Source organism: Eimeria tenella, genomic scaffold (assembly GCF_000499545.2).
Source record: "Eimeria tenella Houghton genomic scaffold, Eth_scaff11, whole genome shotgun sequence".
In the NCBI taxonomy this organism is placed as follows: Eukaryota; Apicomplexa; class Conoidasida; order Eucoccidiorida; family Eimeriidae; genus Eimeria; species Eimeria tenella.
Window position 1 is genome coordinate 267105 of NW_013541474.1, and position 26962 is coordinate 294066.

The 26962-nt window shown below is 53.4% G+C and overlaps 6 protein-coding genes across 6 annotated transcripts in view; 4 read left to right on the forward strand and 2 right to left on the reverse strand.

The window, feature by feature from the left end:
• The window catches only part of ETH_00030875 (uncharacterized protein), a gene marked incomplete at both ends in the record, with an annotated part of 11136 nt that extends 10160 nt beyond the window's left edge, over window positions 1–976 (forward strand). Inside the window, 2 exons of the mRNA XM_013372863.1 lie at window positions 26–291; window positions 716–976. Of these exons, the coding sequence (XP_013228317.1) occupies window positions 26–291; window positions 716–976 (527 nt within the window). The remainder of the gene's footprint in view (window positions 1–25; window positions 292–715) is intronic.
• Window positions 977–1746: 770 nt separating this feature from the next.
• ETH_00030880 (uncharacterized protein) lies at window positions 1747–3144 on the reverse strand (the record flags this gene model as incomplete). Its single annotated transcript, XM_013372864.1, has 1 exon — window positions 1747–3144. The coding sequence occupies one exon, from the start codon at window positions 3142–3144 to the stop codon at window positions 1747–1749; it is 1398 nt and encodes a 465-aa protein (XP_013228318.1).
• Window positions 3145–4092: 948 nt separating this feature from the next.
• Window positions 4093–5259, forward strand: ETH_00030885 (uncharacterized protein; the record flags this gene model as incomplete). Its single annotated transcript, XM_013372865.1, has 3 exons — window positions 4093–4130; window positions 4448–4883; window positions 5155–5259. The coding sequence occupies 3 exons, from the start codon at window positions 4093–4095 to the stop codon at window positions 5257–5259; spliced, it is 579 nt and encodes a 192-aa protein (XP_013228319.1).
• A 1414-nt stretch (window positions 5260–6673) lies between these two features.
• ETH_00030890 (high mobility group (HMG) box domain-containing protein, putative) lies at window positions 6674–11229 on the forward strand (the record flags this gene model as incomplete). Its single annotated transcript, XM_013372866.1, has 8 exons — window positions 6674–7384; window positions 8080–8144; window positions 8621–8694; window positions 8867–9006; window positions 9428–9549; window positions 9924–10044; window positions 10230–10334; window positions 10537–11229. The coding sequence occupies 8 exons, from the start codon at window positions 6674–6676 to the stop codon at window positions 11227–11229; spliced, it is 2031 nt and encodes a 676-aa protein (XP_013228320.1).
• Window positions 11230–12879: 1650 nt separating this feature from the next.
• On the reverse strand, window positions 12880–13569 carry ETH_00030895 (polyubiquitin, putative; the record flags this gene model as incomplete). The annotated part of the gene is made up of 1 exon (XM_013372867.1): window positions 12880–13569. The coding sequence occupies one exon, from the start codon at window positions 13567–13569 to the stop codon at window positions 12880–12882; it is 690 nt and encodes a 229-aa protein (XP_013228321.1).
• A 3457-nt stretch (window positions 13570–17026) lies between these two features.
• On the forward strand, window positions 17027–26660 carry ETH_00030900 (Fgenesh protein, related; the record flags this gene model as incomplete). Its single annotated transcript, XM_013372868.1, has 14 exons — window positions 17027–17425; window positions 17721–18422; window positions 18681–18784; window positions 19052–19197; window positions 19378–19708; window positions 19916–20245; window positions 20697–20932; window positions 21297–22027; window positions 22204–23260; window positions 24584–24633; window positions 24944–25097; window positions 25396–25523; window positions 25943–26170; window positions 26460–26660. The coding sequence occupies 14 exons, from the start codon at window positions 17027–17029 to the stop codon at window positions 26658–26660; spliced, it is 4797 nt and encodes a 1598-aa protein (XP_013228322.1).
• Window positions 26661–26962: the final 302 nt, after the last annotated feature.

Here is a 26962-nt window from a genome sequence, read left to right on the forward strand (position 1 = left end):
GTTGTTGCTGCTGCTCCTGCTGCAGGCCCCCTGCCGGAGCTGCTGGTTGAAGCAGCAGCAGCAGCTCTTACTGACGGCCTGCGGTGTCTAGGAAGCTGGCGCGCTTTGCCTGTGTCTGTGGGGGAGCCAGAAGCACTCGACGAAGCAATTGCTGCAGCAGCAGCAGCAGCAGCAGCAGCAAAGCACAGCAGCAGCAAGGGAAGGAGCCTGCTGATACCGCTGCTGTGGTTCAAGCTGCTGCAGCGCCTCGCTGTGCGGCTCTTTGACTTGCTCTTCGATGATCCGAAGCGGGTACGTTTTGCTGTTGCTGTTGCTGCTGCTGCTGTTGTTGTTGCTGTTGTTGTTGCTGTTGCTTCTGCTGCTGCTGACAGCAGCGGACGTTTCTTGTGCTGCTGCTGCGCAGTGCTGACTCTTTCATGTTTTGCTGCTGAAGCTGCTGCTGCCACGGTGCCCCATACTGTTCAATTGTTATTTTTATTTGTTTCTTTTTATTTTTTAATTCTTGCATTTCAATTTTTATTTATTTTCAGTTTCTTGGCTCATTGCAGAATGCACTTGAATAGCGATAGCAGCAGCAGCGAGAAACAGCAAACAAACGCCAATAAACGACATTAAATGAATAATAATATTGAAAATAGTAAATAATAAATAATAAATTAATAAATAATAAATAAATAACAAACAAATAGAAGAGTTTGCTGCGTTGCTGCTGCAGCTGGAGGCAGTTTGCTCTCGCGTGCTGCTGTCGCGGGAAGCAGCAGCAGCAGCTGTGGGACGGGGCGTGGTGCTGCTGCTGCAGCAGCTGTGGGTTGCGCACGGCGCTGCTTTTGCTGCTGCTGCAGCAAGCTGCTGCAGCGATGCTGCTGCAGCAATGATGGAAGCAGCAGATGAAGAAACAGAAGCAGCACTTAAGGCTCTCCTCAGGCAAATTCACAGCAGCACGGGACTTCGACTCATTAGCAGCTTGAATGCCTAAACTCTTTTATTTTAATTTTATTTTCTTCTGCAGCAACTTGCTGCCAATTTAAATATTTATTTCATTTATTTGCAATTCAAAGGACACCAATTCCCAACAATAAATCTTTTATTGTTTTTTTGTTTTTTTATAAATTTTAGGCACATCTGCTAGGTTCATATATTTATTCATCTTGCCGAGGCTGCTGCAGCAGCAGCAACAGCAGCAGCAGCAACAGCTGCAGTAACATCAGCAACAAGAGCAGCAGGAGCAGCAACAGCACAAGCGACAGCAGCACCGACAGCAGCAGCAGCAGCACCGTATTGAGACTTTGGCGAAGCCCGCTGAGCGTTGCTTTGACTCATTTTCGATGATACCCAAACCCTAAACCCTAAACCCTAAACCCCAAACCCTCAATTTGGACGCAGCAGAACAAGGGGCTGCAATCGAATTGCAGATTTGCTGCTGCTGCTGCAGCAGCTGGGGTTGCTGCCTAGCATTTCGAAATGAATGGAAAATGAAAAATAAATAAAATAGAAATAATCCCTAATTTAAATTAATTTTTTGTTTGCTGCTAGTCTTTCTTATGCGCAGAAACGTTGTCTGCAGCACCCGCTAGGGGTTGTTGAATTTAGGGTTTAGGGTTTAGGGTTTAGGGTTTTGAGAGCTTCGTGGCTAGCTGCACATCCTAAACCCTGAACCCTGAGCCCAGAGTCTCTGTGTTTTGGGCAGTTTGCTATGCCTGCGCCCTCGAACGCTTAAACCCTAAATTAGGGTTTAGGGTTTGGGGTTTAGTGCCTCGTTGCCTCAGAGGCTACAGGCAAGGCCACCGGATGTTCGGGGCGTCTGCTGTCAGTGTCATGCGCTGCTGCTGCCAACACTCGTGCAAGTGCTGCTTCTGCTGCTGCTGCTGCTGCTGCTGCATCCTTTGCCGCTTTTGCGGCGTCCGCAGCAGCGGCTTCTGCTGCTGCAGCAGCAGCAACTGCAGCCTGTGCTGCTTCTCTCCTCTCGTTGTATTCACGCGTATGTTCCTGGCCCCGGGTTTCCAGCTGCTGCAGCAGCTGCTTCTGCTGCTGCTGCTTCTGCTGCTCAAGCTGCTGCTGCTGCTGCGGCTGCTGCAGATGCACACGCTGCTGCTGCTGCAGATGCTGCTGCTGCTCATGCTGATGCTGCTGCTGCAGATGTCGCTGCTGCTGGGGGTGCTGCTGCTGCTCATCCTGCTGCTGCTGCTGCTGCAGATGCTGCTGCTGCTCCTGAGATGAAAATGACTGGGAGAAGTCACCAGAGTTTGCTGCTTGAAAATAGCGGCGGTGCTTCAGCTCGCCAGCAGTAGACCTGCGCCTTTGCCTCTGCTCCAGTTCATGCTGCTGCTGCTGCTGCTGCTGCTCATGCTGCTGCTGCTGCTGCTGCAGCGTGGGCTCGTCTAGGCTGCGGGCCCACAGCACCCTCGACTGCTTCCGCATGAGTTTGAGGGCAGCCATGTTTTGTTCGAGGGTTTGCGCCAGCACGGAGTCATCTTGCTGCTGCTGCTGCTGTTGCTGCTGCTGCTGCTCTTGCTGCTCGTGCTGATGCTGCTTCCGCTGCTCTTCCTGCTGTTGCTGCTGAGCGCGCTCTCTGCCGGTGGCAGCAGTCCGAGGGGCCCCTAGGTGGGGGGCCTCTAGCTGCTGCTCCTGCTGCTGCTGCGGCTGCTGGTGCTGGTCCCGCTGCAAGTACTGCTGCTGCTCCCGCTGCCGTTGCTGCTGCCGCTGCTGCTCTTCTTCGTGCCTCACCTGCTGCTTGATAAGGTCGTACGAGGTGGGGCCGTCAATGGCGTCGAGGTCGGCGTGCTGCTCCTGCCGCCGCTGCTGCTGCTGCTGCTGCTGCTGCTGCTGGTTGATGCTGTCTATGCTACGGGACCACAGCAGGCGAGATCTGCTGCGCAGCATGGCGAGGGCTCTCGTGCTTTCTTCCAGGGTGTCTTCGAGCAGTTCTTCAGGCCGCTGCCGCTGCAGTCGCTGCAGCCGCTGCTCCTGCTGCTGCTCTTGCTGCTGCTGCCGCCGCTGCTGCTGCTGCTGCCGCTTCTGCTGCTGCTGCTGGTTGTAGTCTCCCCGTTCTTCTCCATGGTAATGTGTAGAGGGAGCTGCTGCTGCTGTTGTTGCATGTCGAGCCCCCTGCCAGCCATTGGGCAGCTGCTGCTGTAAGTCCGACATCGTTGTTGTTGTTGCTGCTGCTGCAGGTTTTGCTGCTGCCAGCTGTGCTGCTGCTGAGGCAGCAGTTGCTGCAGTTCGTCTGGCTTTTAGACAGAAGGCCTAGCTTGCGCTCAGCCGCGGAGACCAGGCGAGCCTTGCTGCTGCTGCTGCCGCTGCCGCTGCTGCTCTTGCTGCACCTGCCGTTGCTGTTGTTACTGAAGTTAACTGCCGAATAAAAATAGTTTGTGTTGCTGCTGCTGCTACACTTGCTGTTGTTTCTGCTGTTGCTGCTGCTGACGACGGCGTGGTGACTGCTGTTGACGCCGAGGCCTTCGGCTGCTGCTGCTGCTGCTGTTGCTGCTGCTGCTTCTGCTGTCGTTGCTGCTACTGAAATTGTCCTCGTTTGGAAAAAATTACAAAGTGTGCTCCTACTGTTGAGCTATAAAACTGCTGTGTGCATGTGTTGCTACAGTGCAGCAGCAGCAGCAGCTGCTGCTGCTGCTGCCGTGCTGCAGCTTACGCTGCCGCCACAGCATCGACGGCTGCCAATGCCTAGTCTTGAACGCAGCAGCAGCAGCAGCAGTAGCAGGAAATCCTGAGCGTTATTTATTTTTAATTTATTATCGCTTATTGTTTTTTCTGCTTGCAGCTACTACGATTCCTGCCACTGCTGCTGCAGCAGAGGGGCCCCTACCCCATTCAGGTTTCCCGGCCCTTTCTTGCTGCTGCTGCAGCAGCCGCAGCAGCAGCAGACTGTGCCACCAGCAAACAGCAGCAGCTGCTGAACAGGTCAAGACTGAGGCTTGGACCAGCTGCAGCAGCGCGTGGCGCCAGCAGACGACGGGCAGCAGCAGCAACAGCAGCAGCGCCAGCAGCAGCAGCAACTGTGAAGAGAGCACAGGCAAAAGCAAAACTAACAAGCAGCAGCAGCAGCAGCATAGATAAGGCAGGTGCTGCTGCCCCCACAAAATGGTGGAGCCAGACTACTCTCAGCTACTTGTCCCTCGGTTAGTTGCTGCTGCTGCTGCCAGTGCTGCAGCTTCTGCTGCTGCAGCTGCTTCTGCTGCTTCCCCCAGTAGATCTGCCTACGTAGTGACAGTCGTGATTCTGCTGCTACTGCTGGTGCGGCCCTAGGGCCGCTGCTGCAGTTGCTGCTGCAGTTGCTCCTGCTGCAGTTGCTGCTGCCGCAGTTGTCGCTGCAGCAGTGACACTGCTGCTGCTGCTGTGAGCTGGCGCTAAAGCTTCTCGGTGTCTGCTGATTTATTCTGCAGTGTCATTGCGTCTATGCTGCTCAAGGTTTAGCCTGTTGCTGCTGCTGCTGCAGGTATGACCCCGCAGCGGCTACCAGGGGGAAGTCTGAGGAGGAAGAAGCAGCAGCAGCTGCAGCAGCGGCTGCAGCAGACGTGCAGCAGTCAGAAGATGAGGCAGCAGCATCGGACGACGCACAGCAGGAAGAGGAGCAGCAGCAGCAGCAGCAGCAGCTGGGGGGTCCTGCTGCCATAGATCCCTTGGCGTGGGCTCGGAGCCTCTTTGGCGACTCTGCTGCTGCACCAGCAGCAGCAGCAGAAGCAGCGTCGACGCCAGCAACAGCAGCAGCAGCAGCGGCTGCTCCACATGGGGAGGCCACTAGGACCGACGCAGCTCGCTGCAGCAGCAGCAGCAGCAGCAGCACAGGCGTGCAGCGCCTATCATTGCCTGCCTGTGCTGCTGAAATAGGCTTCAAGATCCCAAGATTTATGCAGCAGCAAAGCAGCAAAGAGGTGATCTGCTGCTGCTGCTGCTCCTGCTGCTGGCGTGACTGCTACTGTTGCTGCTGCCCCTGCTCTGCTGCTGCTGCTGCTGCTGCTGCTGCCTGCCTCTGCTGCCTGCTGCTGCTGCTGTCGCTGCTGCTGCTGCGGTTACAGTCGTTGCTGCAGTACTTGGCGTGGGGGCGTATCTAGCTTGTGCATTTGATCTTGGTTCCACGCGTGGCTGCTCCTGCTGCTGCATTTGCTGCTGCTGCTGCTGCATTTGCTGCTGCTGCTGCTGCAGGCAGCTGCGCTGCTTCGCCAGCAGCGTCAGTCTTTGAAAGAAGATTATATGTCGAAACACAGAGCAGCACTCAAGGCCAAAAGAGCAGCAGCAAACCCCAGCTAGACCCTGCTGCTGCTGCTGCTGTTGCTGCAGTTGCTGCAGCTGCAGCAGCCAGCTAGACCGCTGCTGCTGCTGTTGTTGCTGCAGTTTCTGCAGCTGCAGCAGCCAGCTAGACCTCTGTTGCTGCTGCCGTTGCTGCAGTTGCTGCAGCAGACAGCTAGACTCCACTGCTGCTGTTATTGCTGCAGTTTCTGCAGCTGCAGCAGCTGCGCGTTCTGCTGTAGCCAGTGCAACTGTAGCTGCAGCAGCAGCATTTCTTCCTGTGAGTGCTGCAGCATCAGCTGCAGCATTCGCAGCTGCGAAGCGACGCTGCTGCTGGCGCTGCAGCAGCAGCAGCAGCAGCGCTATCAGCAGCAGCAGCGCCATCAGCAGCAGCGCCAGCAGCAGCAGCAAAGCGGGAAATTTAATTTTTAAATTTCAGCAACTGTGCGAGCTAGCAGCAGCAACAAGCCGGGGCTGCTGCTGCTTGCCATTTCTTTTATTTGCTTTTCATCTTTTCGCTAGATTCCAAAAAGTGTTTTTTGAAAACTCTTGCTGCCTAATTTGCTGCTGCTGCTGCTGGCGATTGTCTAGACACTGCAGCCTTGGCTGCTGCGCTGCTCTGCTTTAACGTTTCTGCCATTTACTCGTTTTGCTTCTCTTTTTGCTGCTATTGTGTCTGCTGCTGCTGCTGCTGTAGCTGCTGCTGCTGTTTGACTGGTTACAGCAGTCGTTGGCTGTGTCTTTCTGACGCTGCTTCCTTCTGTGTTATGCTGGTCGCTGCTGCTGCTGGCGCTATGGGTGGGAGGCATTCGAAGCATCTGCTGCTGCTGCTGCTACCGCTGCTCTTTGCTAATGCAACCTCTGCTACTGCTGCTGCTGCTCTTTGCTGCTGCTGCTGCCCCCTTTGGGCTCCTTCGAGCTTCTGGCTGCGTGGCCTCTTCTGTCTGTACACCGAGGGGCCCACTCGGCGCCCGCAGCAGCAGCAGCAGCAGCGCAGGGGCAGCACAAAAACGCGGCAAAGAGCGATAAATTAAGACGCCACTCTCACTTTAAACACTTACTTGTACTTATTTGTTAAAATGATTTAATTTCGCTCCGGCTTTTGCTGCGGGCTTCGGCCACGCTGCTCAGGTGGATGTACACTGTAGAGCCGCAGACTGGTGTGGTGGTTGGTGTTGACTGGTTGAGGGCTGTTTGCTGCGTTTGTTAGACATAAATAGGAAGTAAAGAATTCATTTAATTGAATTTAATTCTTTTCCCCCTTTCTTTCCCTTTTGTCTTTTCCCTGCACCCAAATCTGCAGCTGCTTTCCGCCGCAGCAGCAGCAGCAGCAGCAATTCGCTCATCCCAGGGGGCTGCGTCTGTCTGCTGGTTGCATGTGCTGCATTACTCTTTAAATTGTTTTATTTTTTAAATTAATTCACTCGCCGCCAAAATGGCAGACGGACAACACACAAACGCGCCTCGCCCGCATCCTGCTGCTCAAGACAGCGGCGCAGCAGCAGCAGCAGCAGCAGCAGCTGTAGGGGGAGGCTCTGATGCCGATACACAGAAACAGGGCGAGGAGCACCGACGAGCAGACCAGCAGCACACTGCAGCAGCACACGCTGCAGCAGCATCTACAGCAGCTGCTTCTGCTGCAGAGGTTGCAGCAGCTGCAGCAGCAGCAACAGCTGGCGCTCCCGAAACAGAGGTAGTAGCACCCACAGAATCAGCAGCAGAAGGCACAGCAGCAGCAGCAGACGACGCGCAAGAAGCTCATGCGCTTGTAGAAGGCTCGCAGCAGCAAGAAACAAGCAGCAGCAGCGGCAGCGGCAGCGGCAGCGGCAGCACCTGCAGCAGCAACAACGCAGCGCGCGAAGCTGCCACAGAAGAAACCACCAGCAGCAACAGCAAGAGCAGCAGCAGCACGAGCGACGAGTCGCCGGCAGCCGCAGCCGCCGCAGCAGCGCCCGAAGGCGGCGAGAGCCGCCGCCGCGGCAGCAGCAGGAGAAACCCCTACACCAGCAGCAGCAGCAGCAGCAGCAGCAGCAGCGTGTCAGCTTTGGAGGCAAAACAGAGAGCTCGTCTTAAAAGACAATTCGTCAGAACTCCTTGGCTTGATATCAACAAGGCGCCTTCCTGGCCGCCCATTAAGAAGAACAAAGTTCGTTTCTTATTATTTGAATTTAATTAATTTGATTAATTTGATTAATTTGATTAATATAATTAATTAAATTAGTTAAATTAATTAAATTAATTAAATTAATTAAATTAATTAAATCAATTAAATTAATTAAACTTAGCTAGATCATTTTGTCTCAGTCCTGTAGTGCAAACTCCCCGCCTCTCCATTGTTTTCTTAATCTCTCTGTCGCTGCGTCGTGAAATTCTCTTTCCTGCAACAGCAGCAGCAGCAGCAGCTGCTGCTGCTGCTGCTGCTGTTGCTGCGGCGGCGGCGGCGTCTTTGGTTTCCTTCTTGCTTGCGGCTTCAGCTTTCTCTGTTTTCCTCATATTCCGCCTCTCTTTAAATTATTATTTATATTCTGCATTTGAATTTCCATCAATTATTTATTTATTTATTTATTTATCTAATTAATTAATTAATTAATTTATTTATTTATTTATCTATTTATTTATTTCAGCGAATTGTGAGCATCTCCGTTTGCCCACAATCTTTTGCTGCTTCCGCCATTTCCCTTTTCAGTTCCCCTTTAGGGCCTTTATTGCCTCTTATTCTCGTTTACTCGTATCTATTAATTCATGAATAATAAATGAATAAATCAATCAATAAGCTAATCAAATAAAAAATAAATAAATAAATAAATAAATTAATTAATTAATTAAAATGCTACTTCGCAGTATTTGGACTCCGACTGGAAGACGGTGGACTTTCGCCCGCAGACGCCGGAGACGAAGAAAAGCAGGTAATTCAACTTTGTTTTTTCAATTTTTCAATTTGTTGAATTCTTCGATTTCTTTTAAATCTCTTTTGATTATTTAAATTCATTTTTGAGCATTTTAATCGGAGTTGAAATCATGTAAAAGTCTAAAGTCTTTTATTCTCCTCTTTGTCGCTTCTTTTCCGCTTTTTGGGACTTTTTTTGATCACTTGCCACCTTTTCAGCGCGCTGCGCCTTGTGGTGGTGCTTTTGGGGGTAGAAGACGGAACTGCAGCAGCAGCAGCAGCAGATCCATTTAGATCCATATGGATATGTTTAAATCCATTTGGATCATAAGTTGCTTCATCTAGAGAGGGCTGCAGCTGCTGCTGCTGCGCAGCTGCTGTCTTGCTGCGGTCTTCTGCTGCTCGCCGTGCAGTTCGTTCGCTGCCGCGAGAAATTCTCATTCACTCGCTCCCGCTGCTGCTGCTGCTGCTGCTCTTGCTGCTTTGTGGTCTTAGGCTTTTCTTGAATTCACTTTGTTACTTATGTGAAGGAGTCATCACCAAGAAAAGCACTCTCGGCAGGAAGGCAGGTACCAACCTGCTCCTGTTGCTGTTGCTGCTGCAATTGCTGCTGCTGCTGCTGCTGCTCTTGCGTCGTTTTTGTTGCTGCTCGCCTCGCAGCTACCCGATTCACAACACTGGAGCTATTTATTGTTGAATTTACTCCTTTTATCTTCTAATTATTTCTTTATTCTTCGTCAGGTCTGGGTCTTTTCTGCGAACGCCCAGAGGGCTTTGCCAAGGGCGCTGTCATAACCGAATTCGTTGGCTGGCTCGTAGACAGAGAACAGGCGGAGCAGCTGAGAAAAAGAAGAAAGGCCTCGCACATTGTCGCCGTCCAGGTTAGACGTGCTGCTGCTGCTGCCGCTGCCGCTGCTGCTGCTGGGTCTCACTTGCTGCAGTGGCTGGTGGGCTGCCGATGCTCTTAGGTCCTTTCTTTGCCCGTCTTCGATTGGATAAATAATATTAAACGTTAGTTCTAAATGAGAGAAGGAATTCACTCTTGTAACTTTTGTGTGAGGCTTCTTGACCTTCAGCTGTGCATTTGGATGAAACAGCCTAGCTGATAACTACATCTTTGTCTGACAACAATTAATGATGATAAACGTCAATCAATAGGTTAATCGATTAATTAATTAATTGCTTAATTGATAGGCCATTCACAGTCCCTCATGCCTGAGACGAAGATTCTTTTATCCTTTTTTATGTATTTTCCGATTTCAATTTCGACAATTAAATGGTTTGATTCTTTCTCACTTTCAGAAGGGCTTTCTCTACATCGACGGTGTCAAAGACCCGTATTACGGCACCGGAGGCGCGAGCTTCGCCAACGACGGCAGCGAATTCCTGGGGGGTCCAGGAAACAATTCCTATTTCTATCACTGGTAAGTCTGCTGCTGCAGCGCTCCTTCCGTCCTGCTTGCTGCTGCAGGAGGCTTTTCCTGCTGTCTTCTGTTCCGGCAGGCTTTTCATGCTGTTTGCTGTAGCAGCAGGCATTCAGTGCTGCTCGCTGTTGCAGCAGGGCGTTCGCTCCCTTTGCTGCTGCAGCAAGGCGTTCGCGCTGTTTGCTGCTGCAGCAGCGCGAGCTTTTACGCTGGCATTTCGACGAGTTCCGTTTCATTTCGTTGCAATTACTGCAATTTCGGCTTCTTGTCTTTATTGCTCTCCATCGCTGCCGCGGGAGCTCGCCATTTCTGACAGCTTTGCTGCTCCCCGTTGCTGCTGCTGCGGTGCTGCTTCTGCTGCTGCTGCTGCGCAGGTTTGACGAGGAGTTGGGGCGCACTCGAGTGTTTCTGCGCGCGACGCGCAGCATCGCCAACGGGGAAGAGATTTTCGTTCCTTATGACAAAAACTACTGGCAAGACAACTTTGAAGAACAAGTAAGGAACCCGCAACACTGAAGCAGCAGCAGTAGCAACAGCGGCAGCAGCAGCAAGAGCAGCAGCAGCGAAGGGAGCTTACTTTTTCCTCATCAGTTGCCGATTGCACCCCTCCTTCAGTTCGTTGTATCTCCTTTGCTTGATTTTCGTTATGAATTTATTCGATAGGTCTTTTTTTCCCTCAGGAAGAGAACTGTCCAGATGCATTCCGCAAGCGCAAGATAGAGCAGCTGCAGCGGAAGTACAAAGACTTCACAATTACCTCCATGCAGGACCTTAAGGCCCGACAGGTCCGTGACCAGTTGCTGCTGCTTTGCTGCTACTGCTGCTGCAAGTGCCCCTTATTGGGAGCTGCGGCTCCCGGCAAAGTTGCTGCAAGCGTTTGCATTGCTGCTGCTGCAGCTGCCGCAGCACTGCGTGCTGCCACTCACTGCTGCAATGCGCGATGCCACTCTTTGCTGCTGCTGTGTGTGGGTCTTCTTTGTGTTTCAGGCTCTGATGGAGCAGCAAAGGCGGCTGAAGCGGGAGAAGGCGAGGGAGCTGAAGCGGAAACCCCTGAAGCCAAACCTGAAAAGGCCACTGTCGGCCTTCATGAGGTTTTCCGTGAGCAGACGGAAAGAACTCGTGGCTGCGAATCCGGAGCTGCGGCACCCCAAGTGCTTCAAGGAAATTGCCCAGACGATTTCGCAGGACTGGAAATGCCTCAGCGCCAAAAAGAGAGCCGAACTTGAACAAGAAGCTGCAGCGGACTTCAACAAATATAAAGCCAAACTTAAAGAATGGAGGGCCAAACACGCCCCCAAAAAGAGGAAGAAACAAAGAAAAAGTGTTACAAGGACTCAATCGACGCCACCTGCAGCACATGTGTCTGCTGCAGCAGCAGCAGACACATGTGCTGCTGAGGCTGGTGATGCTGCAGCAGATGATTCAGCTGCAGACGTTACTGGGAAAGATGGTGACGACGAAGAGCTGCAAAGCGAGGAGAAGCAGTGCCAAAGCCGAGAAGCAGAAACCGCAAATGCTGCCACAGACGTGCCGGAAAGCACGGACGATACCAGAAGCAGCAGCAGGCAGTCTTCGAGGCTTGAGGCTCCAGCTGCTGCTGCTGTTGCTGACGCGGACGCGAGCAAAGACTTGAAGAAGGCGGCTGCTGCGGAGGCAGCGTGTGCCTTGACGGTAGCGTAGCCAGCAGCAGCGAGGTTTAGCTGCAACTCATTCGCAGGAGGAGCGAACGGCACCTTACCGCGCTCACAGCAACGCTGATGAGGGATCATTTCAATCAGCAGGCCTCTTCAAGGCCGTACGTTTGGATTCAAAGTAGCTTTTGTCTTGAGTCGCAAGGAAATGGATCACTTGTCGATGGCCCCACTTCACTGCCGCGAGCCCAAGCTACGGCGAATCGCCAATGCAGCACGAATGGGCCACAAGCTGAAGAGGTGGACGCTGGAGATCCAGTGGGGCGTAGCTGATGCAGCGGCGAGCTTAACTGATCAGCTGCTGCGAGGACACGAGGGAAATGGGCAGCAATGCTTTTTGCCTGCGAGCCACTTACTGTTGTTTGCTGTCCAACTTACGGGTTCAGTGCGAACTAGAGGGAGAAGACTCACTTACTTGGTTTCTCGCTCGGTTGTCGGTTCGCAATCCCCGCGACAAATTAAGGGGCCGACAACCTGCGCCTGGCCGGGGCGTCTTCCCTCTTTGAGCGAAGAGCCTCCTCAGGAAATGACAAACCGAGCGTTTTTGCTCAGAAGCAGTAGTGAAAGGTGAAAAATAACGAGTATTTCAGTTACTGATTGCTCTAGCGAGAGGTCACAACGGCCCCTGCCTGCACCTAAGGCAAGAGGGCGAACAGTTTTGCCTGTCAATCGAGCTCCGGTAGACCGTCGTGGCACAAGCGAACTGGCGACAGGACCACGACCACAGTGTAGGGGGACCACAGCGTAAAGATAACGCCTTCCGCTGTAGCACTGCAGCGGATCTCCGTACACAAATGTGCCTCCATGTAGCTTGCCGTCATCCACAAATGCACTCGACTACTTTGTATCAAGCCAGTCGAAACGTGCATTTCCAGATTTGGTACTGAGGCTAACAAACCGAGTCGGCACCTCCCTAGCTACACGGCTTCTGCTGCTTCCTCAACGAAATACAACGCAAACCTTGTAACTGCCCCTACCTCTGTAAACGTGCTTTCCGCTTAGAAGTGCTGCCGTGGCTACTGAGCGCGACAAACTGCGTCCTCAAGCGGCCGTACTCAAGCGGCCAATCGCCAGGATACTAAAATTTAACTCACCTCAGATATTGGAGCTACCGCGTGGGGACGCCCATACGGGCGGGTAGGGGACAGCACAATGCCTATTCTAAAACAGCTACAGACGATAAAGCTACAATAAAGTTAACTCGCAAAATATTTCGCACCTGCTATACGCCAACAGCAGCCGCATACGCTGCAACTGTCGACAAGTTAAAAAAAAACCTGTCTACATGGTCGCAACTCCCGTCCACACGGCCTGTATGTATCCACACTGACCGTGCATACCGACTCTGCCTCAAGTAGAGCAAAAACCTCGAGCAATTAAAGTCCCACATCAAAGGTGCAGCTTGCATGAAAGCCTGCATGCCACCTCTCAGACACAGCACAGAACGAAGCGTAGAACTCTTCTAAATGTTTATGTCGAACAGCATCCTCAAATACGCCAGCTGCTTGCCGGCGAAAGTCAGATGCTGCTAGTTACGACCAATGTGCCCTTTGTGCCGGATCTTTGCCTTCACAAGTTCGACCTTGCCTACGACCTCCAAATCGAGAGTGATCGCCTTACACTCCGCTGTCCCTCAAATCTACATGCCACCTCTCAGGCGCAGCACCAAGTGAAGGGTGGACTCTTTCTGAATGTTGTAATCAGACAGCGTCCTTCCATCCTCCAGCTGCTTGCCGGCGAAGATAAGACGCTGCTGATCAGGAGGAATGCCCTCCTTGTCCTGAATCTTTGCCTTCACATTCTCAATGGTGTCTGATGGCTCCACATCGAGAGTGATGGTCTTCCCCGTGAGGGTTTTCACAAAGATCTGCATGCCACCTCTCAGGCGCAGCACCAAGTGAAGGGTGGACTCTTTCTGAATGTTGTAATCAGACAGCGTCCTTCCATCCTCCAGCTGCTTGCCGGCGAAGATAAGACGCTGCTGATCAGGAGGAATGCCCTCCTTGTCCTGAATCTTTGCCTTCACATTCTCAATGGTGTCTGATGGCTCCACATCGAGAGTGATGGTCTTCCCCGTGAGGGTTTTCACAAAGATCTGCATGCCACCTCTCAGGCGCAGCACCAAGTGAAGGGTGGACTCTTTCTGAATGTTGTAATCAGACAGCGTCCTTCCATCCTCCAGCTGCTTGCCGGCGAAGATAAGACGCTGCTGATCAGGAGGAATGCCCTCCTTGTCCTGAATCTTTGCCTTCACATTTTCGATGGTATCTGATGGCTCCACATCGAGAGTGATGGTCTTCCCTGTAAGAGTCTTCACAAAGATCTGCATTGTAGCGCGGCGAAGTCTTGAGGCTTGGCTGCGGCGGCTTGTATTCAAGAATGCAGCGGAGTGAGTTTCGCCGGCGGTGTCGACGGACCAAAAACAAAATGATATAAAAGTGAGCTGCGCGGAGGCGCCGAACGCTTGAACTGGACGTACACCTCAATCCTGAAGTGCAGCAGGCGCCGTCACAGAGTGTCCCGACGCCACCTACGAGCGACTTGACCAAAAAATGGAATTCGTATTGGAATTATCTTCTAACTACTTGCCAGAATAATACTCAGATAAGCATGCCAAGAGAAAGCAACCTATTGCACGCGTCGTGGGTCCTGTGGCGGTGGATGGCAACGCTCCGTGCGGCGCCCTCCCCTGCGCCTCCATGATGAAGGCGGAAACAGCGAGCAACTACCTGCAAGCTGAGCTTACTAATGAACGATATTGCTCTTATATAAATTAAGATTGATCAGTTAATAGGCTTCAATTCTGGCGAATATTTGACTAGTTCCTGCCATTTACACCTAGCAGCGTGACGGCCTACGTAGTGCGCTTCATCCAGTTCATTTGCAGCGAACGCAGTACCATGAACGTAGACAATACCAGAGACATTCTTTTGCATTTACCCTGCAGTTCATAGCTTATTCCAATTTTTGTATCTATTGCTTGCGCATTCTAATCGCTTCGGCTGCTTTCTGGTAGGCACTGCACAAGGTCGTTCCCTAATGTGTGTACGCGGTGGCCGCTGACCCCTTTTCGCACCGCCTCGTTTTCTTCGTTCCGCCACCAATTTCTAGAGTATTCGGTCTTTTCGAGACGGGTACATGAATGAATTACTGCCACTTCACTTGCGTGCACGTGCCCCGCCACACATCACCATCAACCCTGTCCGCTGTGACGGCCGGCCCCTGCAGCACAGGGCTTTAGACTACCCTAAGCCTTCATCATGCAAGCAGACTGGCAACGACTGGCAAAACGTCTGCATGCACAATATGTCTGGAGAATAATAGTTGTTCAGCACACGCCGCACTGTAGCGGAGTTGTTGCACTGGAGTCATGCAAAGGCTGCGCGTCTCTTTACCTCTCAATTGAAGGCCGTTAGGGCAGGCACAATGCACTTGCCTTGGCTAATTGCAGCTGCATACAGTAATTATTCCACAGAGAATGAACGCCATAGGATATCAGTGGCCGATTCCTCTCGATCTCTGCGATTTTCCAAGCGCGTCAACCGAAATACATGTTGCATGTTTGCGAAATTTTGCAAGAACAGCAGTTCATCGAAAAGCAAAACCTCGCGTGGCACTTGTACACTGTAGTCAGCTTAATTATCACACCACAATTTGAGTTTCTACTAATTTTCCTGAAGCAGAAACATGCTGTTACGTCGACACGCAATAACAACCGTTGGAGCTTGTCCGAAAGCTTACTAACTTCTGGAGGCACTACGTCAGCTCTTGCTTTCGCGGCCCTTTGGAGGTAGCAGCAGTTTCACAATGTTTGGGAGTAAGATTTGATCTTCAGGATGCAAGCTGTAGCAGCGGTGAACAGTGCAAGATACAATGCACAGTAAACTTGATTCTCTGTACTGTTCAAGCGCCTTTAGGCCTTGAATTTCCAGTCACTACTCAGTGTACCAGCGAACGATGTGAAATATACCGTTTTGATGGCAGCAGATCATCTAATACGTCAACTCTTTAAGCCGCACATTCGTTTTCCTAACAGTAAACAGTAACTGGCGTGGAGCCTCCAATCAGGCCCACGTAATCTCCACTAGGTGTCAGGCATTCCGCCCAAGTGAGTAGGCGTCCGAAGCTCCTAAAGCCCTCAAGATCCAGTTGGATCACTAAGCTTTCTTTCTGTTTGCTGCCAAGTTGAGGCGAGCTTGGTAAGCAAACTGAGAGCCAAAGCTGCAACATTTGCATGCAACACGGCTGCGCAGATATTCCTCTGCAAGAGAGCTACAGAAAATGACCGCAATGGGCGAATGCTGTTTATTTTTCATTATCAGTGTATCGCCGCCGCAGTGCAGCTGCGCAACAAGTTGGAATTCATCTATTGAACAAGGAATAAATGAAGGCCGAGGTTCTGTTAAGACGTTATAAACAGTGCGAACACACACGAAATACTTACCTTCAACCATAAATAGCAAGAGTTAAAGGTTGCTTCGTGTTCATCTCTGCTTGTCTACTTGTTCACAGCCTGCGGATCCCTGAAAAACTGAATTTTCAACTTTAGCCGTTATCTCAGCAGCAACAGCAAGTTGGAATTCGTGCTCTCTGTTCGAAAAAAGCTGTATTTGCTGCGGCGTCACGCAGCAACTCTCTCTAGCCGCAGTGTCCAATATTAAGTCAGCCTTTTTGTTAATTTCCGTGGCCTTGAAGCCACCCTTGGCAGTCACAGCAAAAGCCCCAGGCTGGAGTGTGGGCTGTGAAATCTTCACCATAGACTTAATAATTGCTTCCAGAGTTGTCTCATGCTACAGATGAGTTTCTGAATTCGCATGACACTGCTGCTCTCTCTTACCACTGGGATGCGCTTTCTCCCCAATGAGCCCCCTCCCCCCGCCATTCTAGTGAAATAAAGAAGTAGCTGGTCAAAAAGAAGGAAATAAACATAAAAGGAAATGGTGTCGATTGCAGCTGCTTCAGCCCTGTCTTCAGCCAAGGCCAGGTGACCGCAGAACCATTTCCAAAAAATTTCACGTCGGAACGCTCGCACCGGGGAGCAAGCTCTTCCTCTTTCTCCGAAATTTACTTTTAAATTTCTTGAAAATTATACTTTTAGCGAATAAATTTGTGCCAAACTCGGGAACTTATGTTTCTTCGGAGAGATCATGAGCAGCAATTGTGCGGGCGAGCGAGACGGCTCCATTCCCGCTGGTAATTAGTTTTCTTGAAATGTTTGCAGCTGACGATTACTTCCTTCTCACAGTCTTCCCAACAATATATCTGCCTTAGTCTTTTCTGAGTCAAAGGTGGTTCGGCTTATTCCATTTGCAACTCCTTTGTTCAGCTTACGATTATGCCAGTCCGCGGGCGCCGCTGCAACAAAAAGTTGAACTAGACATTAATAGGCCTTCGAAGAAGCCCAGAGGCTTTCTTTCGCAGAGATTCCATTATTATTATACATTCAGAAACCCTGTGGGAAGCATACCACATGGTATTTCTCTTGAAATGGCCGCAAGACGCCTCAGTTCAAATCTCGAGTGGCGGCGGCATCAAGGCAACTGCAGCAGCAGCAACAGCAACAGCAGCAGCAGCAACTGCAGCAGCTGAAGTTCGGGATAAGTGGCTGACTGCGTATCCCTGAAACAGGCCGTGGGGTGAACTGGGAGAAATACTTCTCCGCCACTAAGTTGTTCCTTAGCTTGCTGCTGATCACCGCTAAATATCAGTATTTTTAAGGCCTGCAAAGCCTTCTAATTGAAAGCTGACTCCTCCTTTTACGAGCTTCAACAAAACTTCACTTTTTAATGGAGGACCCCCACAGCACAAAGCCCTGGGGGCCCCCGCCCCATTCAGGGCTGGCGCAGAGGGTGCCTCCCTCCCCCCAGCAGCAGCGCCCGTACGTAGCAGCAGCAGCAGCAGCAGCGCAACTGCAGCAGCAGCAGCAGCAGCAAGTGCTGCTGCCGCAGACTGCAGCCGCCCACCCCTACGCACCCCACCTGCAGCCTCGGCCTCAGCCGCAGCTAACTGAGGCCTTCGACCCTCACAGCTGCTGCCTCGAGCTGACCCGCCTGCCTGCAAGCAGAGCAGCAGCTCCAGAGCCCCTGCTGCAGCAGCCGTTTCAGCAGCAGCAGCAGCAGCAGCAGCAGCAGCAGCAGCAGCTCAGCAGCTCAGTTCTCTATCAGCCGTGGGGGCACTTGCAAGCAGTGCGTCTCAAGCCCTCTGCACTTCCATTGTTTTCTATTTTTAGTTTTTAAATTCTCTTCCCCCAATTTCCCATTCATTTCCTTTTTCTGCTGCCCAAATGCAACACTTTGAATCATCTAGACTTTCTTTTTCCTTCTTTTTTTCTTCATCTAAATGTTTATGCCCTTAATACCAAACCCTCATGCCACTAAAAGGCTCTCGATTCATTTGAACTATAGTTCCTGATATGTGTCCTTGCTGCTCTGCTGCTCATTTGCTGCTGCTGCTGCTGCTGGTGCTGCTGCTGTGCTTCAGGGATATCCCACTCAGGCCCTTGCTGACTGCGCGCTGCCAGCCCCAGCTCCTCCTCCAAGCCCCACGATCGGGTGGGGCCCCTGTGGGCCCCCCTGTGGGCCCCCCGCTGGGGCCCCCTGCGCCGGCGCTCCCTGTGGGGCTCCCCCTGGTGCGGCCCTGGGGGCCCCCCAGGTGGCGGCGGCTGGGCCCCCGCTAGGGGCCCCTCACGGGGCCCCCCACGCCCCGCCCGCTGGAATTGCCCTCGGCCCCCCCGCAGGGCCCCCCCTAGGGGTAGCGCACGGGGCCCCTCAGGGGCCCCCCCCTGGGGTCCTGCACGGGCCCCCGCTGGGGGCGCCCCTGGGTCCCCCGCTGGGGGCCCCGCTGGAGGCCCCGCTGGGGGCCCCCCTGGGGGCCCCGCTGGGGGGCCCCCCGCGGGTGAGCTGCGTGCGCGAAGAGGGCGAGGAGGAGGAGAAGGAAGAGGCGGACTCGGAAGTGGAGGAAGAGGAGGGCCGGTGCATCCCGGGGGTGGTGTGGACTTGGCTTCGGGCGTTCTTTCCCAACACTCCGCCCTTCGTTTGGTTTTTTCTGCAGTTCTTTGTTTGCTTTTTGCTGCTGCTGATGGGCCTCGAGAGCATTTCCGCAGCAAAGGCGGACTTCTTCTTGGCGCGCGCGCCCGCGAACTGGGCGCCCACCTCCAAAGACGCCAAGCCCCCGCTCGAAGTCGTCCGCCGCGCACCCCAAACCCTAAACCCTAAACCCTAAACCCTAAACCCTGAAGCACCACGCACGGGGAGGGCGAAACGCGGAACGCGAAACGAGGGATTTGGGCTGTGGGCGCCAGCAGGCACTGCTCCGCTTCGGACTGCGGCCGGCTGCTCAGCGCCGAAACTCAACACGAAACCCTAAACCCTGACCCTAAACCCTAAACCCTAAACCCTAAACCCTAGACCCTAAACCCTTGCTCTTGTTTGAATTTTGCAGATAGGGGATGTCACGAGCCACTCGCTGCTGCTAAACGGCTCCACTGCTTTTTTCCATGTGGTGTTGTTGAACATTTGCTTCTTCCTTTGCTTCATGCTGGCCAGGTGAGAAACCCTAAACCCTGAGCCCTGGAACCTAAACTCGAACCCCAAACCCTAAACCCTAAACCCTTTCCGCAAAACTCTAAACCCTCCCTTCTGGGCCATAAACCCTAAAACGCGATCTTCCAGCACAGGAAGCTGCAAGCAGTCACACATTTTCCGCTATCCCTCTCGCGTGTGAATAAAGGGTTTAGCGCTCAAAGCTCAGAACTAGGGTTAAGGGTTCAGGGTTCAGGGTTTAGGGTTTAGGGTTTGTGGCTTGCTTGTCAGGGTGGTGGTCATCCTCGGGCTGCTGCAGGCGGTGCGCCACGGCATGCCTGCAGCCACTGCTTTTGCTGCCACGATAGACCCCGAGATCTTTTATGTCCCCTGGAGCATTTTCGTCTACGTTTGGTGGCTCGGAAATGCGAAAGAAAGTGACTCTCAGCAGCAGCAGCAGCAGCAGCAGGCGTAGCAGCAGCCGCAGAACCAGCACTGCAGGCAGCAGCGACACGGGGAGTCGCCCTGCAACGCCGCTCCCACCACACGCCCCGCGCATCCCCCCAGCGACCCCTGCTGCCGCCGCTGCTGCTGCTGCTGCTGCGCTGCTGCTGCAGGCCACTATCTGATTCTGTCGAAGACGAGCGAGGAGCCTCCGGAGCCGCTGATGCACTTCCTGCTGTTCGGGCCTTCGCTGCTGTTCTCGCGCTCGCTGCTGCGGATGATTCAAGTCACCAACATTGTGCTGATGGTGTTGGCGCTGCGGCGGCTGCTGCTGGCCATTATGGTCTTTTGCTTCGAACTCGGATTCCTCATGAGCATGAACGCCCAAGTCGTCAACTACCTCCAGCGCTCCTCCGCAGTCCGCAAACTCAACGCCAAGTGGCTCGCTGCGGCGTACGACCACCAGCAGCAGCAGCAGCAGCAGCAGCAGCAGCAGCAGCAGCGGTAGCAGCAGTAGCAGCAGCAGGCCTGCAGCAGCAGGCCTGCAGCAGCGGCAGTAGCAGCAGCAGGGGCGGCAGAGGCGGAAGCAGCAGCAGCAAGACGTGAATAAAATAAAACAGGAACTTAGTGAAAGCAGCAGTAGCAGCAGCAGCGACTGGAGGCTGCGGCATCGTTCCCTGTTTCTGCTGCTGCAGTGCCTTTGTGCTGCAGGTGCCGCGAACAAGACAAAGAAGCAAATAAAGAAGCAATTGAGCCCTCCACAGAAGATCAAACTCTTGCTGAGGATACGCTGGAGTGGGAAGGCTGCACTTTAAACCAGCAGCAGCAGCAGCAACAGCAGCAGCAGCAGCAGCAGCTACGTGCTTCTCAGGGCGGCGGTGCTGCAACGCCGCACATTTACAAACACCGCGCCAGCCTTCTACAATCTTCAGATCACCAGAAGGTTACTAAATCCCAGCAGCAGCAGCAGCAGCAACAGCAGCAGCAGCAGCAGCAGCAGAAACCTGCTACTTCCCGCTGGTGGCTCCGATTGAAGCAAAGGTATGTAGAAGCTGCTGCTGTTTTCGAAAACAGGACGGCAGCAAAATGGCATTAGAGAACAGATGGCACGAGCGAAATTTCTGGCCGTCTGCTGCTGCTGCTGCCGATGCTGCTGTTGTTTCTGCTGCTGGGAGTTTACAGCTTTCTGGCTAGTTAGATAGCTAGCTGGACACCTAGCTAGCTAGCTCTATAGCTAGCTAGCTAGCTAGCTGCTAGGCAGCTAGCTAGGCCATCAGCCAGATAGCTAGCGCCTGCTTGTGCATCGCGGGAGTTGTGCTGGGACAGGCTGCGTTAGATGCCTCGCAGGCCTCCAGACAGCCGCAGCAGCAGCAGCAGCAACAGCAGCAACAGCAGCAGCAGCTGCCGCAGCCGCCGCAGCAGCAGCAGCATTGGGAGGACTCGTTGCAGCCTCTGTGTGCGTTCGCATGGGTGTCTGTGCTTCTTGCTGCAGCTTGCTGCTGCCGGCAAAGGCGCTATGCAGCGCTTTGAAGCTGTTTGCTGCAGTGCCGCAGCAGCGGCGGCTGCTGCAGCGGGGCGGCATCAGCAGCAGCAGCAGCAGCGACCGCGGGGGCCAGTCTGCGGGCTGGATGGACTCCGCGAACGAGGGCCTCTTTTTGCTGCCGCTGAAGCTAAATGGACTCGCCAGCACAGCAGAAAGGCTGCAGGAAAGAATGCTGCAGGGCACTGGTAGGCCGCAGCCCCAGCTGCTGACCCGCGCTGCAGCAGCAGCAGCAGCAGCAGCAGTTGTCACAGCAAGGCGTTTCAGGCTGGGACTAGATGTAGAGCTGCAGCAGCTGCTGCTGCAGCACGGAAGCCGCAGCAGGCGCCCACTACCTGATGTGCCTTTTACTTGCCTTCCTGCTGCTTGTGCTGCTGCTTGTGCTGCTGCTTGTGCTGCTGCTTGTGCTTGTGCTTGTGCTGCTCTTCTTGCTTCCGTTCCTGCCGCTGTTTCCGCTGCTGTTTCTGTCGCTTTTTTGTTGGCCTTGGTGGCGCCTCCGGCGCTTCTGCTGCCGCTGCTGCACCCCTGCTGCTGCTGCTGCTGCTGCTGCAGTGCTGCCAGAGCCGCTGCGGCCGCGGAGCATCGAGCGCAGCAAAACTTCTCAAATAAGGAACTGGCTGAACATTCACTACTGCCTGGACTTTCCTCCAGTTATATTTTTAAAGGGAAGAAGACTGGAGCTGACAAACAAGGAAGTTGCGAGACAAGCTGCTGCAGTGCTTTTTGCGGAGATGCTGCGGGAGGCCCGCAGCGCCAAGAGCAGCAGCAGCAGCAGCAGCAGCAGCAGCAAAGCCGCCAGGGGAGAAAACGGGGGGCAGCAGCAGCAGGGCGGGGGCCCACAAGAGGGCAGGCGCCTCAGCGCGGTCGAGCGCAGCAACTGGAGCAGCAGCCGACAGCAGCAACAGCAGCAGCAACAGCAAACCAGCAGCAGCAGCAGCTCAGACGACATCGACAACAAAACTGTCTCCTCCCATCCAGGCGCAGACACCCCAGGGATATTTGACTTTCAGCCCCCTGCAGCAGCACAGGGCCCCACAGCGACGAACTGCCCAGCACCCTGCCTGCAGCAGCAGCAGCAGCAGCAGCAGCAGCAGCAAGCGAACAGACAAGGCTCCGCCTCCCGCGCAGACACTGAGGGACTTATGAGATGGCAGCAGCGGCTGGGAGAGGCAACTGATGCGCAGGAGGGCCCCACGCTGCCGCTTTTTGTTCTCAAGAACGATTCAGCTGCTGAGGGGCAGCAGCAGCAGCAGCAGCAACCGCTGCTGCTGCTGCAGTCTCCGGTAGGCTTGGAGAGGGACTATGTGGAATGCGCGTTGCTGCTGTTGCTGTTTCTGCTTCTGTCTCAAGTGCTCGTTGTGGTGCTGCTCTTATTTCTTGCTGCTGCTGACACCACTGCTTTAACCCTAAAATTTCTGCTGCTGCTGCTGCTTTCGCTGCTGCTGCTGCTGCTGCGCAGATAGAGGCCAGTGGGGCCCTTCTCCCTGCTTCTCAAGCCGGCGACCTCTTAACCCCCACTGAAGCAGCAGCAGCAGCAGCAGCAGCAGAGACCCCGAGGCCACCCGAAGAGTCCCCTGCCCCTATTCTCCAAGACGATGCGCAGCAGCAGCAGCAGCAGCAACAGCAGCAACAGCAGCAGGGTTTTGAAGACTCTTCTTTAAGACAGGGGACTCCCCCGTTTTCTTTGGACTTTGCAGCAAATGAAAGCCCCGCCCAACGGGAGGGCAGCACCGAGACCCTCGACGACAGCGCAGCTACCCAGCAGCAGCAGCAGCAGCAGCAGCAGCAGCAGCAGCAGCAACAGCAGCAGCAGCAGCAGCAGCAAAGGCAATCTGCGACGTTGCTGCTGCGCCGTCTCTCTGCGAGGAGGCGGGCCAAGAGGCCGCGGAGGCAGCTGCTGGCAGCAGCAGCAGGAGGGCGATGTCTGCAGCAGCGGCTGCAGCAAACTCGAGAGAAGAGAAGCAGCAAATTGCTGCTGCCCTCCGAACAGCATTTAGATGAGAGCAGCTGCGGCAAAGAAGACAAGCAAGAAAAGGAAAAAGAAGAAGTTCAGGCGAAAACAAATGCCGGCAAGCAGCACGGAACTGCTGCTGCTGCGTTTGCTGCAGCCCTCCCCGCCACGCTGCGCCAACTGCAGCAGCAGCAGCAGCAGCAGCAGCAGCAGCAACTCGCGTTGCAGCATCCCCCATTTCCCATAATTGGCAGCAGCTCGCTGGAAACTGCTTCAAGGTCCGGGTGTACAGACACCCCAGAAATGAGTTTGTGGGCAGCAGTAAGGCCGCCGTGTGTCAGCCAAAATAATAAAGAGAAGCAAATTCAAATGACTGCAGCAGCAGCAGCAGCAGCAGACAGGGAGAAGGACGCCGCCTGCAGCACCGTAGGGCAACTGGGATCCACAGCAGCAGCAGCAGCAGCAGCAGCAGCAGACGAGCAGCAGTTTCTTAGCAGGGAAATCTTAGAACTGTATCTTAAGCCCGAAGAAGCTGAAGAGTTCATGAAGCATGCAGACCTAGCCGGTGATTGCTACGAAACCCTAAACCCTAAACCCTAAACCCTAGACTCTACACTATGAATCTTAAACCCTAGATCCTAAAACCTGAACCCCTAAATCCTGAACCCTAGGCCCCAAATCCTGTATCCCAAACCCTAAACCCTAAACCCTTGATCATAATTCGAAGCACTGCATTTGCTGCAGCAAATGGTTTTATTTTAAAGTTGGAAAAGAGGGAAAGAGTTTCTGCTGCAGACTCCACTGCAAGCCCTAGAACAGAGCAGCAGCAACAATCAAATGCATCAACTCTAGTCGCTGCTGCTGCTGCTGCTGCTGTTGCTGTTGCTGCGCCTGCCGCCGTCGCGGATACTGTTGCTGCTACTACCGCTGCCACTGCTGCTGCTGCGGTTACTGCTGCTGCTGCTGCCGCTGCTGCTGTTGCTGGTGTTGTTACCGTCACTGCCGCTGCCGTTGCTGCTGCTGCTGGTACTCCTGCTGCTGCCGCTGCTGCAATTGCTGCTGCTGCTGATACTGCTGCTGCTGCTGCTGCTGCTGCCGTTACCGCCAACGCTGTTGCCGTTACTGGCGCTGCTGCCGCTGCTGCTGCCGCTGCTGCTGCTGCAGGAAGCAAGAGAGCTGATGGAAGAATAAAGAGGCAGCAGCTGGGGCTTTTCTGCATGCATTAATTGCTTGTGTCTTTTTGTTTTTCTGTCAATTTTTCTTTTCTCTTTGCTAAATTGAATATGTACTTCACATAAATAAACGCAATAAAACATTTATTGGAGCATTATTCAAATAAAAATGCATTCAAATGTATTTTCGTAAATGCACAAATGCATATTCTTTTTGTTCTTTTAAATGGCGAAAAAAAAGAGAAAAAGTATATTCGCAATGCATGCACAAGTGCCAAAAAAGGACAATGAAAAATAATTTGAAGTTGCATTTAAAAGAAGTTAAAAGCTGCATGCACTTGAAGTGCCTTTGCTGCTGCTGCTGCTCGTGCTGGTGCTGCTGCTGCTTCTGCTGATGCTTTTACCACTCCTGCCGCTCCCATTGTTGCTGCTGCTACCTTTGCCGCTGCTATTGCTGCTGCTGCTGCTGCTGCTGCTTTTGCTGCTGCAATTGCTGCAACTGCTGCTGCTGATGCGTGACGTGTAGGCCACGGGAAAATAAACCGCGTGATGTTTCAAAGGGCGGTGCTGCACATTTACAGCCTCCGGAAGAGACTCATTAGGGCTCTCAAGGCAAGCTTTTGCTGCTAATGTTAATGCTGCTGCTGCTGCTGCTGCTTTTGCTGCTGCTGCTCGTGCTGTCGCTGGTGTTGCTGCCAATGATGTTGCTGTTGCAGGTGCTGCTGGTGCTGCTGCTGCTACTGCTGCAGCTGCTGCCTTTGCTGCTGTAAGAAACTTGTGAGGGTTCTCACTGCCGCTGCAGCTGCTGCCCTTGCTGCTGCTGCTGCTGCCGCTGCTGCTGCTGCTGCGTGGAATTGGAAGTTCCTGCGGGGAATCTGGCTGCGAACCCCAAGGTTTGCCGTTTCTGCTGCGTGTTGCATGCGTTTTGCATGCGTGTTGCATGCGTGTTGCATGCGTTTTGCATGCGTTTTGCACGCGTGTTGCATGCGTGTTGCATGCGTGTTGCATGCGTGTTGCATGCGTGTTGCATGCGTGTTGCATGCGTTTTGCATGCATTTTGCATGCGTTTGTCTCAGAGCCAGGCAAGCATTGCTTCGACAGTGCTGCGGATGATGTCGGTGCTGCTCTGGTTTGTGGCAGTGATCGTTTTGCTGCTGGTCTTGGGCGTGGAAATGAACACCGTGGTCATGTCCGGCGCGGCCTTTCTCTCCGCAATCACTGTTTCCCTAAGTGCGCTCAGGGTTTAGGGTTTAGGGTTTAGGGTTTAGGGTTCAGGGTTTAGGGTTTAGGATTTGGGGAGACCGGACTAGCTGCCTCCTAGCTAGCTGGCTTCCTAGCTAGCTCCCTAACTAGCTAGCTGCCGACTCCTAGCTCCTATCCCCGCGTAGCTGCCAGCTAGCTAGCCCCCAGCTGGTGGCTAGCTGGTGGCTAGCTGGCGGCTAGCTGGCGGCTAGCTGGTGGCTAGCTGGCGGCTGGGGCTGCGTGCGTGTGGGGGGAGGCTACATTTACCAGCACTTCATCACTGCAGTGATCTTTGTGGCCTTCACTAATCCCTACAACATCGGCGACCGCGTCCGCGTCGACGGCGGAGAGATCCTGTACGTGCGCCGCATCCGTACGTACACCACAGAGTTCGAAACCATGCACGGCAAGCCGGTCAGTCCTCACTTCTTTCTTTTTGCAATTTCAACTTTTCAACTTTTTTGTTTCTTTCTTCTTGAAGTCCCTCACTTCTTTCTTTCTGCAGTTTCAACTTTTCAACTTTTTGCCTTTTTTATTTTTTTTTTTCTTCTTGAAGTCCCTCACTTCCTTCTTTTTGCAATTTCAGCTTTCTTCTCTTTTATTTGTTTCTTTCTTTTCTTGAAGACTTTCGCTTCTTTCCTTCTGCGGTTTCAACTTTTCTACTTTTGTTTTTAATTCCTTCTTTCTTCTTTAAGCCTTTCTTTCCTTCTCACGCGACTTCTGCTGCTGCTGCTAATTGTTGACTATGCGTTGCTGTTTGTTGCATTTTATGGCAATTCCTTCTTGACTTTGTTTGTGTTTTGCTGCTGCTGCTGCTGCTGCTGCTGCTGAAGCTGATATACAGCAACGCGAATTTGTTTTCGCGCGTCATTACAAATGAGTCGCGGGCGAAAACTTCGACTTTCGAGTTGGTGGTTTCCGTGAGTATATACACCCCGCCGGCGCTGCTGAAGGGACTTGAAAAGGAAATGAAAGCTTATGTGGAGGCTCGAGCCATGGACTTCGTCAAAGACAGCTTCCGGCTGCTCGTTTACGAGGTTTCCGCTGGCCACTGCATCAAGGCAAGCCCCCTGAGGGTTTAGGCTTTAGGGTTTAGGGTTTGGGGCTGAGCTGCAGCGCTCTCTGGGCTTCAGACTTCCCTTCTAGAAGCAACAAAACCCCGTTTCACTTCCTAGGGAGAAAGCTAGCCGCAGCTCTGCTGCAGCTCTTAGCTGGGGTGTACGTACACCTGGAAGCGCGGGCTGCCGCAGCGCTTAGCTGGGGTGTACGTACACCTGGAAGCGCGGGCTGCTGCGGCTGTGAGCTGCGGTGTACGTACACCGGAAACTGCGAAGAGCTGTGTGCATGCAGCTGGGCATGTGGCTGACTTGTGTGGAGGGCTGGGGCAACTGGACGAAAGTGCTGAAGGTGCGGTCTGAGGTGTACGTACACCTCGTGAAGGTGCTCTCGGAGCTGCGCATTTCCTTCCACCTGCCACAACAACCCGTTTCTCTCGTCAAAGAGACTTTTCTCCTTCCCCCTCAAGCTTCAAAGCAAGCCAGCGCGTCTTGAGGCCTCTGCAGCCAGCAGCTGCAGCAGAGCAGCAGCAGCAGCCACGCGGCGGCCCACAGCCTTCGCTGTGACCACTGGCGCTCTCGCTGCTGCTACTGCTGCTGCTGCCGTAGCAGCAGCAGCTTGATTAAGCGATGGGCGAATGCCAGTGTCTGCTTCTGCTTCAGCTGGCGATCCTTTTGCTGTTTGGAAAACGGAGTGTCTCGAGTGCCGTTTCCTTGAAGCTAAAATAGTTCATTTCACTTTCACTTTTCGATTTATTTATAATGGAATTAATTTACAAATTCACACTTCATTGTTAA